At 38.9% G+C, this 27,315-nt stretch overlaps 1 protein-coding gene across 1 annotated transcript in view; it reads right to left on the bottom strand.

Annotated features, from left to right (window-relative positions):
- COL22A1 (collagen type XXII alpha 1 chain) overlaps nucleotides 1-27,315 on the bottom strand; it is a 570,107-nt gene that overhangs the window by 364,644 nt on the left and 178,148 nt on the right. Inside the window, exons 7-11 of the mRNA XM_036741444.1 lie at nucleotides 17,588-17,668; nucleotides 15,600-15,713; nucleotides 12,147-12,182; nucleotides 5,370-5,432; nucleotides 4,372-4,410 (exon numbers count right to left, since the gene is read on the bottom strand). Coding sequence (XP_036597339.1) covers nucleotides 4,372-4,410; nucleotides 5,370-5,432; nucleotides 12,147-12,182; nucleotides 15,600-15,713; nucleotides 17,588-17,668 — 333 coding nt within the window. The remainder of the gene's footprint in view (nucleotides 1-4,371; nucleotides 4,411-5,369; nucleotides 5,433-12,146; nucleotides 12,183-15,599; nucleotides 15,714-17,587; nucleotides 17,669-27,315) is intronic.

Genomic DNA, 27,315 nt, shown 5'->3' with positions numbered 1-27,315 from the left:
ACTATTGTGTCTTTTGCAAATCTTTGCTTATTCAGGTAAAACACCCCAAAGTCATTCAACCTATATTAAAAACTGCCACCATGCTTTTTCCTCCTCCCCCTTTGGAGACTTAACAGCTTATCTATATCCTTCCTAAAATGTGTTTTCTACAGGTACACATTATTCTCCAGATCTAAACAGGACAAAATATAGGACTTCTCTAGTTCTGTACATTCTTCTTCTCTTAAGGAGGGCTGAGTTTTCATTAGCTTTCTTGGCTACCATATCCCATTGTTGACCTATATAGAGCTTCCAGTCCATTAAACCCCAGGCATCATTTCATATCAACAGTTGTCAAATCATACCCTGAAGCCCTAGTGCTTCTTCCCTCTTGGAATTATACAGTTCATTTTCTGAACCCAAATGGATGACTCGTAGTTACATATGATGAAGTCCGTCCCAGTAAATTTGATCCATTGTTTCAACCTGCTGAAATCTTTCCACTGAACAAATTTCTGTGAAAAAACCCAGGCAGCACAATGCAGTGGAAAGAGTAGAAAGATTTGGTGACAGAGGACCTAGGTCTGAATCTCTCTTGGCTTGACTTTTAAGATAAGTTACTTAACTTTACAACCAGTATCTCTGATAAAGGCCTCATCTCTAAAATATACAGGGAACTGAGCCAAATTTACAGGAATACAAGTCATTCCCCAATTGAGAAATGGTCAAAGGACATGAACAGGTAGTTTTCAGAGGAAGAAATTAAAGATATGTATAAGCATATGAAAAAAATGTTCTAAATCACTATTGATTAGAGAAATGCAAAACAAAACAACTCTTAGGTACCACATCTCTCCTGTCAAATTGGTTGAAATGACAAAACAGGAAAATGACAAATGCTGGAGAGGATGTGGGAAAATTGGAACAGTTACATTGCTAGTGGAGTTGTGAACTGATCCAGCCATTCTGGAGGGCAATTTGGAACTATGCCCAAAGGGCTATAAAAATGTTCATACCCTTTGACCCAGCAATACATACCACTTCTAGGGTTGTATCCCAAAGAGATCACACAAGTGGGAAAAGTACCCATATGCACAAAAATATTTATAGTAGCTCTATTTGTAATAGCAAAGAATTGGAAATTGAGGAGATGCACATCAATTGGGGAATGGCTAAACAAGTTGTGGTATATGAATGTAATGGAATACTATTGTGCTATAAGAAATGGGGAAGATATGGACTTCATAACAACCTGGAAAAACCTACATGATATAATGTTGAGTGAGCAGAGCAGAGGAACCAGGAGAACATTATACACAATCACAGATATATGGATTCTGCGATGACTAACCCTGATAGACTTCACTCTTCTCAACAATACAATGTTCAAAGACAACTGTAAAGGACTGATGATGGAGAGAGCTATTTACATCCAGAGAAAGAACTATGGAGACTGAATGCAGATTGTGGCACACTGTTTGCTCTCTTATTTTTTCTTTTGTTTTTTTTTTCTCTTTTTTTTTGTTTTATTTTTTGGTTTCGTTTCTTCTTTCTCATTCATTTCATTGGTCACAATTCTTCTTTACAACTTGACTATTGTGTAAATAAATTCAATGGGAAGTTATATGTAGAACATATATCTGATTCCATGCTTTTTGGGGAAGGGAGAAAGGAGGGGGGAAGAAAATCTGGAACTCACAATCATGTGGAACTGAGTATTGTACACTAAAAATAAAAAATGTTAATTAAAAAAAAGATAAGTCACTTAACCTCTCTGGGCCTCATTTCCTATCAAAAAAATAAGGTGGTGAGATTCAATAAACTTCAACTTCCCTTCTAGCTTGAAATCCATGATTCTAAATTTCCAGGAAATAGACTTTTTTAAAGGCCTTCATTGGTTGTATTCAGATAAGGAAATCAGGACCAATTGACCTAGGGACAATTGAAAACATTGTAGAATCAAACACTTTTATAATTGAAAGGGAAATCATCTCAATTAATCCCTTTCTTTTTGTTGATAAAAACTAAAAAAAAAAAGAGTTGAGAATGATGGAGGAAAATGCCTTTCCTAAGAGAGCACAGCAATAAGAAATGGGGACAAGGACCCAGGTCTGATGATTTCCTATACAAGTTTTTGTTTGTTTATTTGTTTTCTGCTACTATATGCTGCTCCCCAGGACTTCTGAGGACAATCCTCCAATTAGCCTGAAGCCAAGATATCAAACTGAGGGAAGAAATGATTAAAAAAAAACCTCAAAGGACTGCTGTCCTAGACTTCAGCAAAACCTACCAGAACATTTTTTCTTAAAAAAAAAATCCAATGGAATAAGGTTCTTCACATGTAAAACAAAAGCTAATAAGGAGCCTTTCCACAAATTTTGCCTTCTGTTTCTCCTTGAAGCCACCAGAGTTTGGTATCCCTATGTGAACTCCCTTAGATTCCAGCCATGAATTGTATCAGTACACCTGCAAAAAATAGGTGGAGGATCTGATCCAGAAAATGCAAATTGGAGTTCTACTATGAAAGTGATTAAATTGCCCATATCCTTTGAATCAAAGATCTCATAACCATAAAAGACCTCACTCCCAAGGAGGTCAGAGATAAAAAACAAGTAAATGAATAAACAAACAAACAAATAAATAAGAGACCCACATACACCAACTATCTAGGAGAAGTCCTTTTTGAGAAAGCAAAGAACTAGAAGAAAAACTGAGGCCTGTCATTTAGGGAATGGTTAAACAAATTGGACTACATGAATGAAATGGGACATTATTAGGCTGTAGGTAATGACAAACATGATGAATACAGAGAAGAAAAAGAAGACGTATATGAACTGGTGAAAAGTGAAGTGAGCAGAATCAGGAAAACATTATACATGGCTCTAATAATGTACATGGAAAGAACTACAATCACAAAACCATTGAAACTGAATTCTACAAAATTCAAATAAATGACCTTGGTCCTAAGAAGAGATACAGAAAAGAATCATCATCTCTTGCTTCTCTGCAGAGTTGGTGGGCTGTGGGTATGAAATACTGCATATATAATGTCAAGATTTTTTGGATATTTTGGTTAATTTTGATAAGGTGTTTCCCTTCCCTCTTCTTTATTTTCTTCAAAGGAAAATGAATAATATAAAAACAAAAGCCATCAACAAAGTTTATTATTATAAATATATTTTATAATATTTATTATACATTACCAAATGAAATAATATTTGTAAAGTGAGTTGCACAGTATCTAGCACATGGTAGGTGCTTAATAAATTCTTATTCCCTTCCTCTCTAAAAATGCATGGATGAATAACTATGTTTATATAATCATGTACTTGTGTTGACAAGGGTTTGTGGGTACATGTATATGTTAAGAAGAATGAAGCTAACTTTACTTTTCCAAATTTAACTCGCACCATTCTATGGAAGACTCCATTTTTGAACTCCCATTTAATAACCTGGTGCCTTTACTAATGCTGTTTCCCATAGTTGGAAGGGATATCCAGTCCTTATCTCTTCCTGTAGAAATCCTTTATTTTCTTTCCAAAAAGTCCCAATCTAGGGGAGAACTTTTCCATGAAGCCATTTTGATCCACTCCAGCTCAATGTAATCCCACTTTTCCAAGTCCTTTGGATCATTGTATTTAACCTCTCTTATGTTCTGATTTGTGTTATAATTGTTCATGCGCTGGGCTGATCCATTTCCTCCCTTAAAGTCTTTATTACACATCCCTCTTTGAGAACAGAGATTATGTCATTTTTCTTTTTTGTACCTCTAGTGCTAATAGGGCTCGACCAAGAGCTCATATTTAATCAATTTTTGTTTGTTATTGAATTAAAATTGTTTAGTGAAAAGGCTCTTGCTTACTTAATAAATCTTTAAAGATTAGAGTTTTGTTGTGGTTAATGCTCTGGAACTAGAGAATAATAAACTGGCATTCTAGAGTCTTTTATTTTCAGTTTCTGATCTTGAGGCATTGCTTATTAGGGATATTTTCAATTAGACAAGACACATATTGTCTGTGGACTCAAAAAGATTCGTTTCACTTGCTCTGTCTTCTGCCATTCTATAATCCTGTCCCATGGTGTACACTGAGATGCAAAACAGAGAGTGACTGAAGTAAAGTGAATGGCTGCTTGACTTCAAGCCATAGTAAAAACTTGCACATTGGTTGTCTCTGCCTTTCTTCCAGCTCTTGGAAAAGCTTGAAAGCTTTTAGGATCATGGAAGAGAAAGAAGTACCAATGATGGCATAACACTTGGAAAAGTCTCTTTAAGAAGTCGCTAGTAAAAAATGCTATTAGTGATGCCTGAAACCTGCCCAAAACAGACTCCCCTTGCCATGCTTTTCACTCACTTCACGGGGCCCTCAGTGCAGTGTGAAGCAGAAATCATACCTTTTCACCTTTCTCTCCTTTGAAAAATGTTCCCTGACCCTAGGGAGAAAAAAGACAAAAAATGAAGAGTTTAATTTATAGCATATCATTGCCCTCATAGCAAAATTACCGTTCATCCTAAAATATCTGAGAATTTTGAAATTATTGCATATATTCCCCTCCCCCTCAATTAACTACTGTACTATAAAGAGTCATTAAGTTAGTCTTTCTAGTAATTCCCATTATATCTGTCATGTTCATGTCAAACTCTTCTATATTCAAGAACCCATCAAACCTTTCCAGCTTCATCCATCCCTTTTCCCTAATTTCAGGAAGGCCAGTATCTTGACTATCTTCCACAAAACATTCCTGCTTTTGAAGACACTCTTCCTGCCACTGCCCCCTTCTCTGCAATGGTCAGAATCTCATCAGTCCTTCAAGTCCCCTCTTGTCCATGAAGCCTTTCCTGACCCCACCAGCCCCACCATAAAGTCTCTCTCTTCTAACCTCCTAAAGCACTTGTAGGCTATAGCATAGGCCCTAGCATTCATGATAGGCTGTCTTTGGTCATCTCTGATTGATGGCACCTTAGCAATAATATTTTAATAAATGGAATAATAACAATTTTAATTATATATGTGCTGTTATCTATAGCAAAGATATGCTGATGACTGTACCTTGGCTTATACAGTACATATGTTTATGCACATCTTTTATCCTTAGACTGAATCTCAAGCTTCTTGACCCTTAATCCTTCAGCAAAGAGCACACTGCCCTGCTTAAGAAAAATTGGTGGATTGGATCTCATCACAAAATTTGCCTTTTTCTTCCGTGTTCCTTTCATATTGAACCACAAGGGTCAGGAGCAAATGGCCTTACTTATAACACAAGTCCCTTAAGGACAAAAGCAGTTTCATTTCTTCATTCGCATCTTCAGCATCTAGCACAGGGACTAGAGCATAGCAGCATTTAGCAAATGCTTATCAGCTGATTGACTGACCTATTGATTATTTACTTACTGAGTCGCCTTTCTCTCCTTTGGGCCCAGGGACTCCACCCTGTCCTCGAGGTCCAATTTCTCCCTTAAAAATTTTCAAAGAGAAAAACGTCAAGTTAGATTGAAAATAAGTGAGCATATTAAAGTTTAATTTTTTTTAAATCCACCCTAAGGAAGTAGTATCATCTCTACCTTCTCTTCATCTCTTCTTCCCTCCCTCATCTCTCTCTCCCTCCCATTCTCTCTGTGTGCATAGCTACAGATATAGATACATAAGTATATGTATACATATTTTTAAATGTCTCTTCATTTCTCCTTTCCTACATATTATCAACTACCTACCATTCAGAACTGTATTTCTCATTTTTGTTATCATAGATATCTAGATTTCCAATTACAGTCTTTTTGTTCAAGAAATGATATAAAAACAAAAACACACGCATACACACCAATTTAAATAATCCAAGTTAAATTATTTAATTACAAAGAACAAGCTTGGTCTTAAAGAAGAAGTGAGAAAATTTACCTCCCTCCTTTCGTTGCATAGATGGGAAGACTACAAATAAGAATTATTGCATTAACCATAAGGTATAGTTGATGCATTGATTGGCTTTGCAGAAATGTATTTTTTCTCTTTCCTTTCTAATATTTGTTACAAGGGTGAGAAAGAGTAACATATTCCAAATCAATGTGATTAAAAAATAAGAGGTATCTTTTTAAACAATAAAACTTCCAGAAGTAAAGTGTTGAAATGTAATGGAACCTCAATTATAAAGATCATAATAATTGCTTACAGTTCTATGAGATTGGAAATATTATTCCCATTTTAGAAGGAAAGAGGATCAGACTGATGAAGTGATTTGCCCGAGATAAAACAGCTAGTTAAGTGCCAGAGCCAGGATTCAAACCCAGGTCTCAAAACACCAGGTCATGGGATAATAGGATTTAGAGCTAGAGGGGACCTTAGAAATGAATTAAATTAATCCCAGAATTTTACAGATGATATAACTGAGGACGACTGATACTGTGGCAGCTAGATGGTACAGCGGATAGAGCGCCAGACCTGGAGTGAGGAAGCCCTGAGTTCAATTCCAGCCTCAGACACTAGCAGTGTGACCTTGGGCAAGTCATGTAACCTCTGCTTTCCTCAATTTCCTCATCTTTTAATTAGGAGTAATAACAGCACCAATTCCCATGGTTTTTGAGAGGATCAAATGAGATATCTGTAATGTGTTTAGCATAGTGCCTTGCGCACAGTAAGTGCTGTATAAATGGTTGTAGTGGTGGTGGTGGTGGTGGTGGTGGTGGTAGTGGTGGTGGTGGTGGTGGTGGTGGTGGTGGTGGTGGTGGTGGTGATGGTGGTGGTGGTGCTTGCTCTTTACTGAGAGCCAGAATTCCAACCCAAGCCTTTTGGCTCCAAATTCAATCCTCTTTCTACCATATCAGGCCGGGGCAGTGCCCTTTCCATTATACCCCACTGCTCCTCAAATAATTAATGTGCTGTAACTACTTGAAAACCTGAAATCCAGAAAAATCTCTTTCCCAGGTATTTATTTCTAGCCACATTAATTATCACAAAGGCATTTTTAGCATAGTAAACGTTCACAGAGTCATTCTGATTTTATCCTCCAAACACTGCTGTGAAGTAGGCAGGGCAGGATTGTGTAAGCATTTTTATTTACACGCAAGGAATCTGTCAAGGAGCTGAAGTGTTTTATCCAAATCCCAGAGTTAGCTTAGCTCGGCCTGCAATCCAGGTCTCTGCACCCTGCTAGTCCTCGATGTTCTCTGATGTCACTTCCATCTCACCATCTATCATTCTTGAACCATTTGGTCCTCTGATCCTGAACCAGAATTAAAGTCAAGCTATATTTATTCTAGTGTTTTCAAGACTTCTTTTTGAATAATTGCAGAGATCAGAAGAATAAGGGGTAGATGTTTGGCAGGCAGTAATACATTACCAGTGATGATTTGTGCATCAGAAGTGGTATAAAAGACTCTGTCAAGGACATATACGAGTGGGAAAAGAGAGGGGCTGGCCATGTCGCCAGAATGAAGCATAATAGATGGATAGCCCAATATAACATTGGAATCAATGAGTTATCAAAACAAACAAACAAAAACAGAGGGAGGCTCCTAGCACACTGGGTCAATCCTTTCTGAGGATACATGGAAGGGAACTGCAGGACTCTCCTTCATCTTTCATTACTGCATGCTTTTGCACTGGTTGTCCCTCATGCCTGTAAAATATAATTCCTCCTTACCTCTATCTTACAGAATTTTTTTCCTCCTTTCACGCATAGTTCAGGCATCATCTTCTGCATGAGGCCTTTCTTGATATCCCCAACTAATGTACATTTAATTACTATAATACATATACATATGTGTATACATGTATATACTGTATATATATTTATAATTATCCACTCTATATTATATAGACATAATATACACATATGCACATAAATATGTATGTATGTGTGTATATATATATAAAATATATAAATACATACATACATACATACATACACATAGTCTCTCCTCAGTTACAATGTAGGGGGCAGCTAGGTGGCACAGTGGATAGAGTACTGGGCCTGAAGTCAAATCTGGCTTCAAATACTACCAGCAGGGTGACCCTGGTTAAGTCACTTAACCTTATTTGCCTCAGTTTCCTCATCTGTAAAATGAGCTGGAGAAGAAAATGGCAAAATATACACTCTTGTATCTTTGTCAAGAAAACCCCAAATGAGGTCACAAAGACTCGGTCATGACTGAAACAACTCAACGACTACGATTACAATTAGAATGTAAGCCCCTTGTGAGGAGGAATTATTTCCTCTTTGTACTTGTATGCCAATCACTGATCACTTTGTCTAGCACATAGGAATCATTTAATATACACTCACTGATTTATTGACTGATAGGTTTCTGACCATAGTTAAGTATCTCCCTTAATATATTTCAGTTTGTTTGTCTTATAAAATGAGAGGGTTGGGCTCAGAGACCTCTGGTGACCTTTAAAGCTCTAAGATCCCGTGGTTCTATAACTGTGGTTTGACCATATAAATGTGGTTATTTATTTTGCTGCCTTACCCACCAACTGGGTTTGCCACACTATTGACTGTTAATAGGACCACAGACTGCACATCAGTGGTGCCAAAGCCAAGCTGGAATGAAATGATATTCTTTAGCCAAGTGGCTAAATCCACATTCACATTTCCTTTCTATCATCATTTGAAATTATCTCCCCCTTGATGCTTTTGGGGGTTTCATCCCATCTTTATCTTTTTTTCCTGCTAATCCACTGAAATCCTGTGACCATTACATAAACAGGCACTGTTTCATGCAACCACTTTCTATTTATAGGCCCATCAAACCCCCAAACATCTTTTCCTGGCAGCCAAGAAGCTGTAAGGTCACAGCCCAAAGAACACTCTGTGAAGCAGAGATGTCTCCTCTCCTCCTAGAATGAACATGACCCAATAACCTTGCTCTTGCTGCTGCACCCCATCAGGGCAGAGACAATTCAGCACAAGGCTAACCCAGGTGACATCCAGCCAAATGAGTTTTACAGCTGTCAGAGACGATGGACACTTCTCTGCACCTGAAGAGACAAGTGTGTAAGTGTGTGTGTGTGTGTGTGCGCGCGCACATGCACATGCACTTATGTGTGCGTGACAGAAGGGAGAGAAATGGACAGGAAGTAGAAAGGAAAAGGAGAGAAGGAGGGATGAATGGGGGACAATAGGGGAGGGATTGTAGGGTAAAGGAGAGTGGAGAGAGAGGGAAAAAAGAATAAGGAAGGAAAAGGAGTAAGAATGAGATGGAAATACAGAGGCAAAGAGACACAGAAAGACAAAGAGAATGGTAGGATGTTAGAAAAGGAAGGGGTACAGGGTAGGGGAAAGACAGAGTGAAGAGAGAAAGGAAAAGGAGGGGAAGAGGGGAAATATAGTAGAAGTGGAAGGAAAAGGAAGAGAGTGGAAATAAAGTAATGTCAGTAAGAGGAGGAGGGAACAGGAGTAGATAGGAGGAAGGAAGCAAAGAAAGAAATAAACATTTATTAAGCACCTAACATGTGCCAGGTACCGTACTAAGAATTTTATAATTATTATCTCAATATCTCACTTGATCCTTACAACAAGCCTGGGAGATAGGTGCTATTATTATCATCCCCATTTTACAGATAAGGAAACTGAGGCAGGCAGAAGTTAAATGACTTCTCTAGGATCACACAGAAAGTTAATGTCTGAGACAAGATTTGAGGTTTCCAAAGTCAGTTCTTCCTGACTCCGGGCCCAGAGCTCCATCCACTGTGCCATCAGCTATCGAGAAGAAGAAAGAGAGGCATGGAGAGAGTAGAGGAAGACAAACAGAAATGAAATAGGATGCTTTTTAGGGGTCCCATCAAAATAGAGCATTCCAAAGACATCTAAATCCTTACTCTTGTTGCCTTTACCTCATTATTCCTGAAGTTTTAGGTATTACAGAATAAGAATCATATTATTAAGTCAGGAGTACTGGGGTTCTTGCCCTGGCTCTAACTTTAATCAGCTGTATGGCCTTGAACAGATTATTCCACCTCTGTGATCATCAGTTTTCCCATCCGTAAAATGAGAAGAAAAAAAAAAAACCCTGCTTCCTCCACAATAACCTCATAATTAGCATGAGTAATCTCATCACACACAGCTTCGGTTTTCTCACTGGTAAAATTAGCACCACAATAATAACAACAACAAACTGCCCCCTCCACGACAGCCTCACAATTACGAGGGTAGCCACCTTTTCACATGCACTATCTTATGTGGTGCTTGCAATAACCTACTGAAAGGGGATGGGATGGCTTTTTGCTCATTTTGCAGAAGAGAAAACTGGGACCCAATAGGTGAAATAAGTTGCTCTAAGTCACACAAGTAATGATTGCTAGCATGAGGACATCAACCTCAGAAGGTTTGATTGTGCATAAGCACTACAAATGTTAGGAGTGATTTACTTTTATTATTGTTATAAAATATGATTAAAATTGTGTAGACAACTCCCAGCCAGACCCTTCTTCTATGATTAGCACCCAATTGTACAGTAGTTGCAATCTGTACTTACATTGTGACTTAAGATTTTTAGGGTTGCCTAGGAAACTGAGAATCATTGACCAGGGTCGCAGAGCCAGAGTGTCAGAGGCACATCTTGAAACCTTTCTGACTCGAGACCAGATCTTTATCTACTTTATCCACTTCTTAGCCAATTCTCATTACTATTATAATATCATATTACTTTATTACTATCATATCGTTGTTTTAAAAAGGTCAGGAGACCTGATTTTTAAGTAAGTATATTAGGATGATGTAGTGAAGGATGGATAAGAGAGGAGAGAGGAGAGTCAGGGAAGAGGTATGGTACAGTAATAGGGCTGGTAGGTGGTACAGTGGATAGAGCACCAGGCCTGCAGTCAGGAACACTTGAACTAAGACACTTGTAGCTATGTGATCCTGAACAAATCACTCAACCCTGTTTGACTCAGTTTCTTCATCTGTAAAATGAGTTGAAGAAGGAAACGGAAAACTCCAGTATCTTTGCCAAGAAAACCACAAATGGGGTCACAAAGAGTCGAATCAGACTGAAACGACTGAACAACAATAAATGGTATGGTAGAAAAAGCTCTGGACACCTGGGTCCAAATCTCACCTATGTCATTCATAAACCCTATGACCTTCCACAAATTGCTTCTCTGCCCTAGGCTTCAGATTCTTCATCTATAAAATGAGGAGTTCTGACTACATGATCTCTATGAAAACGAGGGAGATGGATTGATATCAAGGATCTCTTGTCAGTTCTAATAATCTATGAATCCAAATCTGTGTGTGTATGAAGAGTGGGGGTGGTTGGACTATATGTGGGACTATAGACTCAATAAAGAGAGGATCAGATGTAGATGCCCCTTGATTTATAGAAATGACATATTCCCGAAACTTGCTTCTAAAAGGAATGTAACTAAATTGAATGATGTTTGATATGTCCTAGGAACATTCATTGTTGAAAATAACTGTCTAGGCTCAACTAAATGACCACTTGGTCCCCTCAGATGCTATTTAAAATCTCCAAAAGACTATGGCCATGAAGCACACAGGGATTCAGGTATTGTTAGGAGAGGTATGATGACGATAATCCAAAAAGAATCAGAACATGGCCTAGTTCAACCCAGTCTAAAAAGCATTGATTGAGTAGCTACCATGTGTGAGTGAGGCATTGTGTTAGGAAATGAGGACATAAAGAAAACATGAAAAATAGACCTTCTTCTCAAGGACCTTACATCCTAACCTAGTAGGGGTAGGATGGTATACAACATATAAACATATGATAGTCATGACGTGACGATTACATGACAGTTTGAGGAGGCAGGAGGGGGAAAAACCTTAATAACTATAGGGACCAGAATAAGGATAGCATGTAAACCCATCCTTGAAGAAAGCTCAGAATTTTAAGAGGTTAGGGTGAAGAAGGATGGCATTCAAGACATGAGGGATAGTTTGAACAAAAAACAAAAATAGAAATGAGCGATGGCAAGATAAATTTGGGGAAAAACAAGTAATCTGGTTTGGTTTGAGAACAGACTGAGAGAGGGGAGAGGGTGGAATGATGTAAAATAAGTCTAGAGAGGTAGGCTGGAGGAAAATTGCAAATACTGAGGTGAATACTCAGTATTTTATTATAAATTTAATAGGGAGGCACTGGGGAAAGATGTAGGGAAATGATATAATTATGTCTCAAGTATCTAATGAAGAATAATTTCATGGATACTGACCTTGAGACCTTGTGGGCCTTCGATGCCCCTCTCACCCTATGGAAAAAAGGCAAAAGTATAGTTAAGGTTTAGTTTCATATTATTCTCTTTCACTCAATGCTATCTCCACCAGCATCCAATACACAATTAAACTGAAATGGAAGTAAACCTATATAGTAAGGGGGGTTGGTGATGTTGGCTGGACACTGCCCAGAAGGTAAAATCCATTGGCTGCAATTGTAAGGTTATGTCTGAACAGTATTATGTTAATTACACATATAGCTATTTTCCCTCCCCCATTTTAGCATAACAAAGATGTTCTGTCTAACATCCAATCATACATAGCATCTTAAACATAGGAAGAGTTCAATGAGTGTTGAAGATAGACTCTAAACACATTATATGTAGGTTTGTAGCAGTTTTCTTAACTTAACTGTTATCCAATTGATTCCAACTGGATAAACATTTTGTTGCACGTGGACACCTTCCTAGATCTTAGAAGAGGTATTTTTTTTAATTGTTTAAGGGGCAAAAATGGATATCATAGAAGAGGCAGTGAAATGAGGGAAACCAAGAGAGAATTGGAAATGATCTCCAGTTCCTGATTATGTTAAAATACAGAACTCCCCCAAAGTGCTATTAGGTGGTCTGGTATCTCCCACTATACTGAGTTAAATTAGGCAGGTCTTAAATGATCATCAGGCACTGGTGAAACTGACATTGCTTTCTATATGCTGGTGTTAGTCATTTTCCTGAGGGCCAAGAATACTGGGCATGTGGTCCTTTTGCAGTTGTATTTACTTTTATTTGCATTGGCAGGTAGGTGACATAATGGAGAGAGGGTGGGACTTGTTATCAGAAAGACCCAAGTTCAAATTCTGCCTCAAATACTAGCTATGTGACCCTGGTGAAGTCACCTAACCTCTGTTTGCCTCAATTTTCTGTAAAATGGGGATAATAACAGAATGTACTTCATAGGGTTAATGTGAAAATCAAATGTGATAATATACATAAAGTGCTTTGCAGACTGAAAGTACTACATAAATGCCAACTGCTCTTACTATTGTTAACAGATTTGTGCAATATCATGGGAAGACATGCCCGCCTCGGAGGGCTCTGTTTAGCCGAGCTAAGGAAACCTGAGACCTCAGCTGGAAATCTAGAAATCTGCATTTCCCCTTAGCACTTAAGAGAAGCTGCAAAATAGATAATATGTAAGACTTAGAGAATCAAGAGTTCTGGGTTCTGATCCTTGCTATACAATGCTTATTGTGTAATTAGGGGGAGGGATGCTTAATCTTAGAGCTTCAGTGTTCTGATCTGCAAATTGGTAATTATAATGGCTAATTCGGAGCTATTATGAAGAAAGTGTTTTGCAAACCCTAAATTATTATACTAATGTAAATTTTTATTTTTGTGTGTGAATGTGCAAACACACGTGTACACATAATTATTTCCAGGAATAAAAACAGTTCTTGCACATTTACCTGGGAAGGGCCAATAATTTTTATTTCTTTTATATCCCCCTGCCCTGTTGGGGCTATGTCTGGCAATGAGCACATAATAGAAACTTAATTAAGACTTGTTGATTGTTTGATAAGCCTAGATACACTCATCTACCTAGAGAAAATAAGAAAAAGAATTGATTTTTATCAGATATACCCTTAGAATTTTTTGCTGTGCTCATTAGCCTTCTAAAATCCACTGAAGCCACAAGCCAGTACAAGGAATAGCACTGAGAGTGAACTCTAAAAAAGATTGTTTTTGGCTGACTTCACAGGTTCTGGGTGTGCTGCCTGCATGTGTGTGGCGGTCAGTGCTGGGCAAAATTGCTTGGCAGCTAGATATCTATTATTTCGATTTCTTTATTGAAAGCAGGAAATCAGGGGGAATTCAGATCAGATGGTCTTTGTGATTCTATTGACTCACAAAATCTAGAAAAGAAAACGACTACAAATCTCAAAGCCTGACTGTTTTCCCTGGACTAGACAAGTTAAATGATGTTCAATATCAAGGGTAGGCCTAACCGTATCCTCTGTTTATATTGTTAATCTAAGCACCAACCCAGATGCTATACCATCACCCAAATCTGGTGTTTTTATGATTAGGAATAGACACAATTCCCATTTCTAAAGCCCTCCAAGGTATATCATCAGTATCGCCAGCAGCAGCAGCATTATCCAACATTTATATAACACTTACTACGTGCCAAGTTCTATGCTAAACTCTTTACCAATAGTATCTCATTGGATCCTCACAATAACCCTGCAACAGTGGTGGGATTCAAATGAATTAACAACAGGTTCTCTCCACTGTGCTCCTCTCTTATGTGAAATAGTCATGGAATTGGTGGAGCCATTATTAAGTGCCTACTACATTACAAGGACTGTGCTAAGGACTATAAAGAGAGTACTGTGGTAGGGAATGGGTGGGGAAAGATGACGTTGATTTAGGGTAGGGTGGAGTACAGTAGATAAAGAGAAGGAAGGGATAATGGCCAAGCAGGCCTTATGAAAGCAAATTACATTTAGCTAAACACTTTTGGTCAGTGTTGTTGAGAAAATTGTTGAGAAAAAGACATTTCTTAAGTCCCCTTTCAGCTCTACCCTTTCAAAAGGGCCTAATTTACTCATGCTGACCCTCTGGATCCTTCGACACAATTCTCGTACCTTTATATTTCATTCTCCTGTATGAGGTGAATTTGTGATGTATAGAGGGGTTAGTAAATGTTTCTCTACCAAGTCACTGATGATCTATTTGTTGCAGAGAGATCCCTGTTCAAATATGACTTGGGCTAGATGGCCTGTTCTACCTCTGAGACTCTGTCATTCTTTTGGTGAAGAAATTGCTGAGAGCTACCCACAAGAAAAAGCATTCTATTTAGGGGTTTTTAGAATAGTTGGCTTGACTATTAAATTAGGAATAGGGGATGTTATGATAATTAGCAGATAATTATAGACACAGTTTAGCTTCATATTATGACCAGATAAGGAAAAGAGAGGAAAGATAAGAGGTAATCATGAGGCCATATTAAAATCACAATTCATTTTATAGCTCTTATTATATTCAAACAATTTTTCCCCTTTAATTGAGTTGCATCCTGGTGGAGGCACCATATAGTAGTGAGCCCACAAAAAATCAGTGAGGAGAAAAACCTTCAGAGGATTAAAGGTATAGATTTAATCACAAAGTCAGCAGTTTACCTACCTATACACTGGGCTAGGAGTCCATTACAATGAGCACGTGCCTATCACGTGACCTTGGATGTATGTACTTGACAATTATTTAATGTTACCAATCAAAAAAGGAAGTAGAAGGATGACCCCATAATGATCATGCACTGGGCTACATCCTGTGACCTAAAAGTATAAAAATGATATGCAAATTTCTTCTGAAGGCTGGAAATATCCCAGTGGAAACATCACCAGCAGTGACCCTTGCTTTAGGAAGAAGGAGGAGAGGTCATAAGAGTACCTTTTCCCCAGCAGGGCAAGAACAATTGATGGTCTTCAGAAAGCCAATCTGCTCACTGCCAATGGTGGGTGGTGTCTCTGGTAGAGGGGCTTCTGTGATGACAGTCACCTGGCACTGAAGAAGGAAAAACAGAGGACAAAATATATTGACTTCTCCACTCAGTATTCAAACCACCATATATAAGCCCGTTGTGCTTTGACTTTTACAATGGCCTTTCCTTACAACAACCCAAGTTTAACCAATGCCATTTATAGCTGAGCTAACTGAGGTTCAGAGATGTTAAGGAACTTGCAAAGTCATATATGTATGGCTATGTGTATATACACATATATATATATGTGTATATACACATATATATACACATATGTATATATACATATGTATATATACATATGTATATACACATATATATACACACACATAAATACATGTATATATACATACACATATACGTATATATGTGTATACACACACACACACTCACACACACACACACACACACACACACACACATATGGGGTAGAGGTTCACAAACAGGTTTTAGAGTTGGACTAAAAAATAGATTTCATAACTCTACACCATGCAGTTTTTCCAGAAGTCAAGTTAGTCAGTGGGAAGGATGACCCATAAAGAGCAACAACATGTTAGGTGCCTAAACTGAAAGAATTCAAAGTACCATGAAATCCCACAAAGAGAAATTAATTCTATTTTCGATATAGACACTTGGAAAGGCAAAGATTTTAAGCTCTCTCCTCTTGTCATAGAAAAATAGAATCAATAAAAGGGAAACAAATGAGTGCCTATCCATTGGGAAATAGGTGAAAAAAACTATGGCAAATTTACATAGCAAAATAATATTGCATTATAAGAAACTGATATAAGGAATTCTTAGAAACAAGGGAAGACTCATACCAGAAAAACATACACAAGGACTATAATAACAAAAACAATAGCCATTAAACTCAGATCAAATGCCAAGATAAATCCTTATCCTGCAGAACAAATGATGAAACATGCATTCCTGCTCTCAATGGAGAGGTGGGAGATTATGGGAGAAGAATGTTTCATAAGCTATAAGAGACTGGTAAATTTGGGTTCATTGTCTTTCTCTATTACAAGAAAGGTGAGGGCATATCAGAAAATAGCTGTAGTATGAAACAGGCAAAATTAAAACCTTTTTCTTCAGTATTTATGCTCTTAAAAGGCAGGCACTAAATCTTCTCTTTTCTCACAGTGTTAGAACCCCAATAAAGGTTTGATATAGGCTGGCATTGAGTATAAGCTTAATTCCTAAAAAAGATGGCTTTGACAGGGAAAAGTATACCATGAAGAACTAAAAAATAACACTGATTATAGACTACACTAAGAATTGGTACACACTAGATTTAAGGAAAGAAGTATAGCCTGATTTGGGCCAAAAAGACATTTGTTAACTCTTGTCTTTGTGGAAATGCGGGTTGATAACACAAGTGAAATTGGGGTGTCAAATTTGGCTCTTCCATTATGGCTATGTGACCTTGGGCAAATTACCTGTGTACAGGTAGAGTGGTGATGTGGAAAGGGCGTGAGATTTGGAATCAAGAGATAATGGTTTGAATCAGCTTAGTCCTAAGCTTTGTGACTTTGGGCAAATCATCTCATCTCTCAGCTTCTTCTTACATAAAATGGAGATGAAGAGTCATATATTATTTGCCTCATGGAGTTGTTGCAAGAAAATGCTAACTTTCTAAGCACATAATACGGTATTATCTTAGCTATCCTTCTGGAATGGAAGCTCCGTGAAGATAAGGACATTGTATTAATCATCTTTTTATTCACCACAGTACTTAGGATAAGACATGTATATAGCAGGTACTTAAAGTAACAATTGAACGAATAAATTAATTTATTGCCCTAATAGTCATGGAGTAAATATTTATGTCTGACGGAAATTTCTCCTGCTTTCACTTAAGACCGTATCTTCTTGCTTCGTGGATATTGTATCTTACCGGTCCTGAAGGGATGTCACAGCAGGTTTCCAGTTCAGCATGTCGAGAGTCACAATAAATCACTATCCGCTGCAGATCAAACTGAAAAGGGAAGAAGGGATGATCAATCCCAGACAGGTTGAAATACAAATGCATCCATCATCTTTGGATGCCAGTTCTCAGGTTCCCTCTTTCAGGAAGCCTTCCCTGGCTCTGAATCCCAATTATCTCTCTCCTCCTCGGAAGCCCATGCTACCTCTACAACATATTAATACACACTTTAATATATAGTATGCGATGGTGAAGCTAGGTTGCACAGTGGATAGAGTGCTGGGCCTGGAGTCAGGAAGACTCATATGCCTGAGTTCAAATCTGGCCTCAGACGCTTACCAGCTGGTGACCCTGGGCCAGTCTATTAATACTGTTTGCCTTAGTTTCCTCATGTGTAAAATGAGCTGGAGAAGGAAATGACAAACCACTCTAGGATCTTTGCCAAGAAAACCCCAAATGGGGTCACAAAGAGTGGGACATGACTGAAACAACTGAAAAACAAAATAATATATGATTTATCCTACTTTGTATAACTTGCTAAAGAAAATGCTTCCATGCGGGGCGGAGCCAAGATGGCAGCTGGAAAGCAGGGACCAGTGTGAACTCCCTGCTGAGTCCCTCCAAAAACCTATAAAAAATGGCTCTGAACCAATTCTAGAACTGCAGAACCCACAAAACCACAGAGGGAAGCAGGGCTCCAGCCCAGGACAGCCTGGATGGTCTCTGGGTGAGGTCTATCCCACACGGACCTGGGAGCTGGGAGCGGAGCAGAGCAGAGCCCAGCCTGAGCAGCTCGGACCAACCAGACCAGGAGCCAGGTGGAGCGGGCCCTAGTGCCCTGAATCAGTGAGCTGTGGCAGTTACCAGACTTCTCAACTCACAAACACCAAAGACAGCAGAGAAGGTTAGTGGGAAAAGTTGCGGGAGTGAAAGGAGTTCGCGGGTTCGGCTTCCAGCCCCGGGGGCAGCGGAGGTGGGGCAGCTACAGCTGCTGCTGCTTCTGACCCCAGGCCCACCTGGTGGGAGGAATTAAGTGGCGGATCAGAGCAGGAGTGCACAGCCTGCTGAAGATCTAAGCCCAGTTCCAGTTGGGGGTTGTTGGGGAAGGAGGAGTGCTGGTGTGATAGAGCTGGCACCTCCCCCCCAAATGTGGAACATAGAACTCTTTAGTCTACAAGCAGTCATACCCCACTGAAAAACTCAAGGGTAAAGTTAGTTGGTTGGGAATATGGCCAGGCAGCGAAAACATGCCCAGATTCAGTCTCAGACTTTGCATTCTTTCTTTGGTGACAAAGAAGACCAAAACATACAGCCAGAAAAAGTCAACAAAGTCAAAAAGCCTACAACAGAAACCGCCAAGAAAAACATGAACTGGTCTCAGGCCATGGAAGAGCTCAAAAAGGAATTGGAAAAGCAAGTTAGAGAAGTAGAGGAAAAATTGGGAAGAGAAATGAGAAGGATGTGAGAAAACCATGAAAAACAAGTCAATGACTTGCTAAAGGAGACCCAAAAAATACTGAAAAATACACTGAAGAAAACAACACCTTAAAAAATGGACTAACTCAAATGGCAAAAGAGCTCCAAAAAGCCAATGAGGAGAAGAATGCCTTGAAAGGCAGAATTAGCCAAATGGAAAAGGAGGTCCAAAAGACCACTGAAGAAAATATTACCTTAAAAATTAGATTGGAGCAAGGGGAAGCTAGTGACTTGATGAGAAATCAAGATATTCTAAAACAGAAGCAAAGGAATGAAAAAATGGAAGACAATGTGAAATATCTCATTGGAAAAACCACTGACCTGGAAAATAGATCCAGGAGAGACAGTTTAAAATTATTGGACTACCTGAAAGCCATAATCAAAAAAAGAGCCTAGATATCATCTTTCAAGAAATTATCAAGGAGAACTGCCCTGATATTCCGGAGCCACAGGGAAAAATAGAAATTGAAAGAATCCATCGATCGCCTCCTCAAATAGATCCCAAAAAGAAATCTCCTAAGAATATTGTCGCCAAATTCCAGAGCTACCATATCAAGGAGAAAATACTGCAAGCAGCCAGAAAGAAACAATTTCAGTATTGTGGAAACCCAATCAGAATAACCCAAGATCTGGGAGCTTCTACATTAAGAGATTGAGGGGCTTGGAATACGATATTCCGGAGGTCAATGGAGCTAGGATTAAAACCTAGAATCACCTACCCAGCAAAACTGAGTATCATGCTCCAAGGCAAAATATGGATTTTCCTCAAAATAGAGGACTTTCAAGCTTTCTCAGTGAAAAGACCAGAACTGAATAGAAAATTTGACTTTCAAACACAAGAATCAAGAGAATCATGAAAAGGTAATCAAGAAACAGAAATTGCAAGGGACTTACTAAAGTTGAACTGTTTTGTTTACATCCCTACATGGAAAGATGATGTGTATGATGCATGAGACCTCAGTATTAGGGTAGCTGAAGGGAATATGCATATATATATGTTTATGTATATATATAAGTGAATGTGTATGTATGTATATATCTATGTGTGTGTGTATGTATATATATATATGTATATATATATACATATATATATATATATATATATATATATATATATATATAAAGAGAGAGACAGAGAGAGAACAGGCACAGGGTGCGTTGAAGATGAAGGGAAGATATCTAAAAGAAATAAAATCAAATTAAGGGATGAGAGAGGAACATACTGAGAGAAGGAGATAGGGAGAGATAGAATGGGGTGGATTATCTCGCATAAAGGTGGCAAGAGGAAGCAATTCTGTGGGAGGAGGGGAGAGGGCAGGTGAGGGGGCAATGAGTGAACCTTGCTCTCATCAGATTTGGCCTGAGGAGGGAATACCATACATACCCAATTGGGTATCTTACCCCACAGGAAAGAAGAGGGAGGAAGATAAAAAAAGGGGCGGGGGAGGATGGAGGGGAGGGCAGATGGGGGTGGAGGTAATCCAAAACAAATACTTTCAAAAGGGGACAGGGTCAAGAGAGAAATTTCAATAAAGGGGGATGGGTTGGGAAGGAGCAAAATATAGTTAGTCTTTAACAACATGAGTATTGTGGAAGGGGTATACATGATAATACACATGTGGCCTATGTTGAATTGCTTGACTTCTTAGGGAGGGTGGGTGAGAAGGGAAGAGGGGAGAGAATTTGGAACTCAAAGTTTTAAAAGAAGATGCCAGTTGCATTTGCATGCAACTAGAAAATAAGATACACAGGCAATGGGGCATAGAAATTTATCTTGCCCTACAAGAAAGGAAGGGAAAAGGGGATGGGAGGGGAGTGGAATAATAGAGGGGAGGGCTGACTGGGGAACAGGGCAACCAGAATATATGCCACCTTGGAGTGGGGGGGAGGGTAGAAATGGGGAGAAAATTTGTAATTCAAACTGTTGTGAAAATCAATGCTGAAAACTAAATGTGTTAAATAAATAAATTTAAATTAAAAAAATAAAATTTAAAAAATTTAAAAAAAAAAGAAAATGCTCCCATGAGAATGGGGTTTGGTCTTCTCCCTCCAACTAGACCTTATGTTTTTCAAGAGGAGGGGTCATGGCCTATAAAAAGGAGATAAAGTACTATAGTGGGAACAGTGCTGGATTAGAGTCGAGTGTGTTGCATGAGACAAACATGGACTCTGGAGTACAAGGGCCAAGGTTCAAATCCCATCTCTGATGTCTGTGTTTGGGCAACTCATTTTTCACCACTCTGTGCCTCAGTTTTCTAATTTGTAAAATGAAGAGGTCAGATTAGTAGGACCTGAGGTCTCTTCCAACTCTACATCTATGATCCCATGATATAGATTCAATCCCCTACTCTGACACTTAATAGGCTTGCCACATTGTGAGAGTCTTTTCAGCCACCCAAGCTTTGTCTTCTGTAAAACGGGGATTATACAGGTGCACGTATTCTTGGTCCTGCAGGATTGTTGAAAGGGAAATACTCTGGAGGCAGTAACACACCATGGAAAGAGTGTTAATAAAAGCACATCATCTTTCTCTAGAGCCCTGACAGATGCTGTGATCTGGTGCACATAGAGCCAAACTCAGAGTTAGCAACACCTGAGTTCAAGTCCCGTCTCTGGTCTCTGAAACCTACTGACAGTTTGTCTCCTCTGGTTGGCTTTGTGGTCAGTGTCCAAGGAAACTCTCTAAGACAGCACATGGCAAAGTAGTTCCTGATATGCGTGATATTAAATTGTATATTCCTCACAAGGAGTTACCTGTACCAGTAATACCACAGGTCCAGAAAAGAAAACAAAAATAGCACCTAAACATTTACTGAGCCCAGTTTTCATCACAGTTCTGCCAAAGAGGCAATATGGAAGAAAGGGCATTGACCTTGAAATCACGGGAAGCCTTGATTCCAATCACAGGTCTAATATTTATGTGAAACCTTGGGTCAGTGGCAATCTCCCTGTTTTTCAGTTTCTCCATCTATGAAATGGGAATACTAATATTGATACTGCCTACCTAAAATGTGTACTGCCTGTCTCACAGGGCTATTGTCAGGAAGGTGTTTTGTGAGCCCTACAATGCTTATAAATGAGTCATTATTTTATTGCCTACCACCTCCATGCCATTTTTGTATAGCTAAAATTGTTAGGAAGTTTTCTCCTAAATCTGTGTCTCTTCAACCTTGACTCATTTCTTTTAGCTCTGCCCTATTTCTGGGCCTAAGCAGAGCAAGCCTATTTCTTGCTTCATATGAATGTCCTGCATCTTTTAAAACCTTACAGTTTTTAAAAAAAAGTCCTGCAAATACTAGGAGACAGCTATCATGTACCCCATGGTTTCTCTTCTCCAGAATAAACAGACTTCTTCCCCACATGACAAGAACATTAGACCCTTCATCAAACAGATTGCTCTCCTCTCCACAAAAAATCTCTTGTAAGAAAGTAAAACAATTAAGTAAAACTAACAATATGGTGACCTCATCACCTGAAAGTACATGAAAAATTCCATTTCTGTAGTACCTCTCTTTTTAATGTTTTTAATTAAAAGAAATGTATTTTCTTTTCCTCCCACCTCTTTCCCCATTAAAAAAGAAAGAGAAATAAAAATTCCTTGTAATAAATATAAATACATATAGATGCAAACATATATGTAGAGTGGAACATTCCCCACTATATGTGTGTGTGTGTGTGTGTGTGCATTTGTGTGCATTTGTGGGTCTCATTGCATGCCCTAAATTTGCGACCTTTCCAGTGGATTGTTATGTTTCGTCATCATTCAACTGGGCACTCTCCAGCTTACCAATACCCTTCTTGAAATACTATGTTAAGAACTCAACACAATTTCAATTGTGGTATGGCTACGGCAGAGTAGTGGGGAAATCAGTTCCTTCTTCCTGGAAGCTATACCTCTTATACTGTAGGGTTTTTTGGCTGCCATATCACAGCATTAACTCACATTGTGTTCACCTTCTACCAAAATGCCTGCACACTTTCCAGACAATTGCCGTCTAATCATGATTCTCCTATCTTTCGTTTGTGAATTTGATTTCAGAACCCGACTGGAAGACTTTACATTTGACTGAGTTATTTTTCAGTGTTTTACCTTCAGTCAAATGTTCTAACTTGTCAAGATATTTTTGGATCCTGACTTTGTCATCCGAAATTGTTTGTTCTCCCTCCAAGTTTTAATAACAATGCTTTCTACACCTATATCTAGATCATTAATTTAAAACAACTGATAAAAAGTACAGGACCAAGTAAAGAACCCTGGGGCACTCCACTGGGGATAACCTCAACTATTTCCAAAACTATATCAAGATCCAGTCCATAATTGGGACCACTGAAAGTAAGTATTTGTTCTATCTTTGTATTTGTATAGGCATCAGAATGTCAAAATGGATAGATTACTGGATTTAGAGTCAGAAAGACATGAGCTCAGATTCTGCATCAGAGTGTGAGACCCTAGGTAAGTCATCTCACATTTGGGTCCTTCCATTTCCTCATCCATAAAACAAAAATAATACTAGCATCTACCTCCCAGGGCTGTTTTGCAGATCAAATGATTCAACATATATAGCGTACTTTGCAAGCCCTATCAATCAATAAATCAGTATTTATAAACCCTAAAGCACCCCAGTGCCTAAGACAGTGCCTGGCATGGTGTTTAACAAATACTTGTTTCCTGATTGACTAATTATTTGATCTCTTCCACTGATGATATGACCCTGCACAGGTCGCTTTCCCTCAGTGGACATCAGTTACCTCATGTATAAAATGAGAATATTGAATGAAATGATGTTAATGTTCTTTCCTTATATTCTATCCTGTGTCCTGTTTTCTAACATTCCATTTTTCATCTCTACCATTCTATATTCTAATATTCTACATTCCAAGAGTCCTCTCAGATTTAATGTTGTTGACCTGAGGTCTCTTTGTCTCTAACATTCCACATTCTAATATTCTATGTTTCGAGAATCCTTTCAACTTTAATGTTCTATGACATAAGGTCTCTTCCATCTTAATATTCTATATTCTAATATTCTGACTTAAATCTTCTATGCCCCAAGGTCCTTTCCACTTCTAACAGTCTGTGTTTTCCTTCCCGATAGTCTATGTCCTAAGGCTTGTGCTAAGTCCATCATTACATGGATTGTTTTACTAGACAGCTCATTATGTCATGCATCTTTTTATAACATAGGTAAAACAACAATCCCTTCTGACACAGTAATAATACATTATAATATTTCACTGTAATGCATGAAATCTATTTAAAGTACATCAAATACCTCCATTTGTAGTGGCATTTTCAGTCACAAAATACTTTTAATATTTCATTTGAAACTCACAATAGCACTACTGAGGTAGGAAGTAAAAAGGTGATAGAGATTTTTTTGTTTTGCAGACAGAGGAAATGAGGCTTAGAGGAAGGACTTTTCCAAGGACTGGTCAGAAAGCAGGCTTCCTACCATCAACAAAGAGATGGTGATCTATAGTAGAGAGTGACAGATACAGTGTCAGAAATGGCCAAACCACTGATTTGTTTAAAAGTATTTCATCATTACAAAGAAGGGTCTATTGTGGAGTAGTGGAGTCACTGAGAAGGGATAGTTATATTAAAGAGAAATATCGGGGGGCAGAGCCAAGATGGCCGCTGGAAAGTAGGGACTAGCGTGAGCTTCCTGCCAAGTCCCTCCAAAAACCTATAAAAAAGGCTCTGAACCAATTCTAGAACTGAAAAACCCACAAAATAGCAGAGAGAAGCAGGGCTCCAGCCCAGGACAGCCTGGATGGTTGCTGGGTGAGGTCTTTTGCACACAGACTGGGGGCAGAGCAGAGCAGGGCAGAGCCCAGCATGGGCTACATGGACCAACCAGACCAGGAGCCGGGTGGAGCATGCCCTAGCGCCCTGAATCAGTGAGCTGCAGCAGTTACCAGACTTCTCAACCCACAAACACCAAAGACAATAGAGAAGGTTAGTGGGAAAAGCTGCTGGGGACAGGGTGATAGTTTATGGTTAAGCCACTGCCCCAGGGTGCAGCGGAGGTGGGGCAGCTACAGAACTACAGCTGCAGTTGCTTCTGGCCCCAGGCCCACCTGGTGGGAGGAATTAAGTGGGGGATCAGAGCAGGAGTGCAACAGCCTGCTGAAGCTCTAAGTGTAGTCCGAGTTGGGGGTTCTTGGGGAAGGAGGAGTGCTGGTGTGGTAGAGCTGGCTGTAATAGCTCTGAAATCAACAGTGCATCCCCCAAAGCTTGGAACATAGAACTCTGTACTCTACAAGCAGTCATACCCTGCTGAAAAACCCAAGGGTCAAGGAAGTTGGCTGGGAACATGACCAGGCAGCGAAAATGCACCCAGATTCAGTCTCAGACTTTGGAATCTTTCTTTGGTGACAAAGAAGATCAAAACATACAGCCTAAAGAAGTCAACAAAGTCAAAGAGCCTACAACAAAAGCCTCCAAGAAAAACATGAACTGGTCTCAGGCCATGGAAGAGCTCAAAAAGGATTTGGAAAAGCAAGTTAGAGAAGTAGAGGAAAAAAACGTAGAGGAAAAATTGGGAAGAGAAATGAGAAGGATGTGAGAAAACCATGAAAAACAAGTCAATGACTTGCTAAAGGAGACCCAAAAAAATCCTGAAAAATATACTGAAGAAAACAGCAACTTAAAAAATAGACTAACTCAAATGGCAAAAGAGCTCCAAAAAGCCAATGAGGAGAAGAATACCTTGAAAGGCAGAATTAGCCAAATGGAAAAGGAGGTCCAAAAGACCACTGAAGAAAATACTACCTTAAAAATTAGATTGGAGCAAGTGGAAGCTAGTGACTTGATGAGAAATCAAGATATTCTAAAACAGAAGCAAAGGAATGAAAAAATGGAAGACAATGTGAAACATCTCATTGGAAAAACCACTGACTTGGAAAATAGATCCAGGAGAGATAATTTAAAAATTATTGGACTACCTGAAAGCCATAATCAAAAAAAGAGCCTAGATATCACCTTTCAAGAAATTATCAAAGAGAACTACCCTGATATTCTAGAGCCATGGGGCAAAATAGAAATGGAAAGAATCCACAGATCACCTCCTCAAATAGATCCCCCCCCCAAAATCTCCTAGGAATACTGTCACCAAATTTGAGAGCTCCCAGATCAAGGAGAAAATACTGCAGGCAGTCAGAAAGAAATAATTTGAGTATTGTGGAAATACAATCAGAATAACCAAAGATCTAGCAGCTTCTACATTAAGAGATCAAAGGGCTTGGAATATGATATTCTGGAGGTCAATGGAGCTAGGATTAAAACCAAGAATCACCTACCCAGCAAAACTGAGCATCATGCTCCAAGGCAAAATAGCTTTCTCAGTGAAAAGAACAGAGCTGAATAGAAAATTTGACTTTTAAACACAAGAATCAAGAGAAGCATGAAAAGGTAATCAAGAAAAAGAAAAAGAAAAAGAAATGGCAAGGGACTTACTAAAGTTGAACTGTTTTGTTTACATTCCTACATGGAAAGATGATGTGTATGATTCATGAGACCTCAGTATTAGGGTAGCTGAAGGGAATATGCAAATATATATGTGTGTGTGTGTGTGTGTGTGTGTGTATGTATATGTGTGTGTATGTATGTGTATATATATAGAGAGAGTGAGAGAGACAGAGAGAGAGAGAGAGAGGGCACAGGGTGAGCTGAAGATGAAGGGATGATATCTAAAAGAAATAAAATCAAATTAAGGGATGAGAGAGGAATATATTGAGAGAGGGAGAAAGGGAGAGATAGAATGGGGTAAATTATCTCGCATAAAAGTGGCAAGAAAAAGCAGTTCTGTAGGAAGAGAAGAGAAGGCAGGTGAGGGGGAATGAGTGAATCTTGCTCTCATCAGATTTGACCTGAGGAGGGAGCACCATACACACTCAATTGGGTATCTTACTCCACAGGAAAGGAGGAGGAAGAAGATAGAAAAGAGGGGACGATAGAAGGGAGGGCAGATGGGGGAGGAGGCAATCAAAAACAAACACTTTCAAAAAGGGACAGGGTCAAGGGAGAAAATTGGATAAAGTTGGATAGGTTAGGAAGGAGCAAAATATAGTCTTTCACAACATGAGTATTGTGGAAGGGTTATACATAACAATACACATGTGGCCTATGTTGAATTGTTTGACTTCTTAGGGAGGGTAGGCAGGAAGGGAAGAGGGGAGAGAATTTGGAACTCAAAGTTTTAAAAACAGATGTTCAAAAA

The sequence above is a fragment of the Trichosurus vulpecula genome, chromosome 1, assembly GCF_011100635.1.
Source record: "Trichosurus vulpecula isolate mTriVul1 chromosome 1, mTriVul1.pri, whole genome shotgun sequence".
NCBI lineage: Eukaryota > Metazoa > Chordata > Mammalia > Diprotodontia > Phalangeridae > Trichosurus > Trichosurus vulpecula.
Note: the sequence above shows the minus strand (reverse complement) of the source record. Positions and strands in the feature narration are given on the sequence as shown.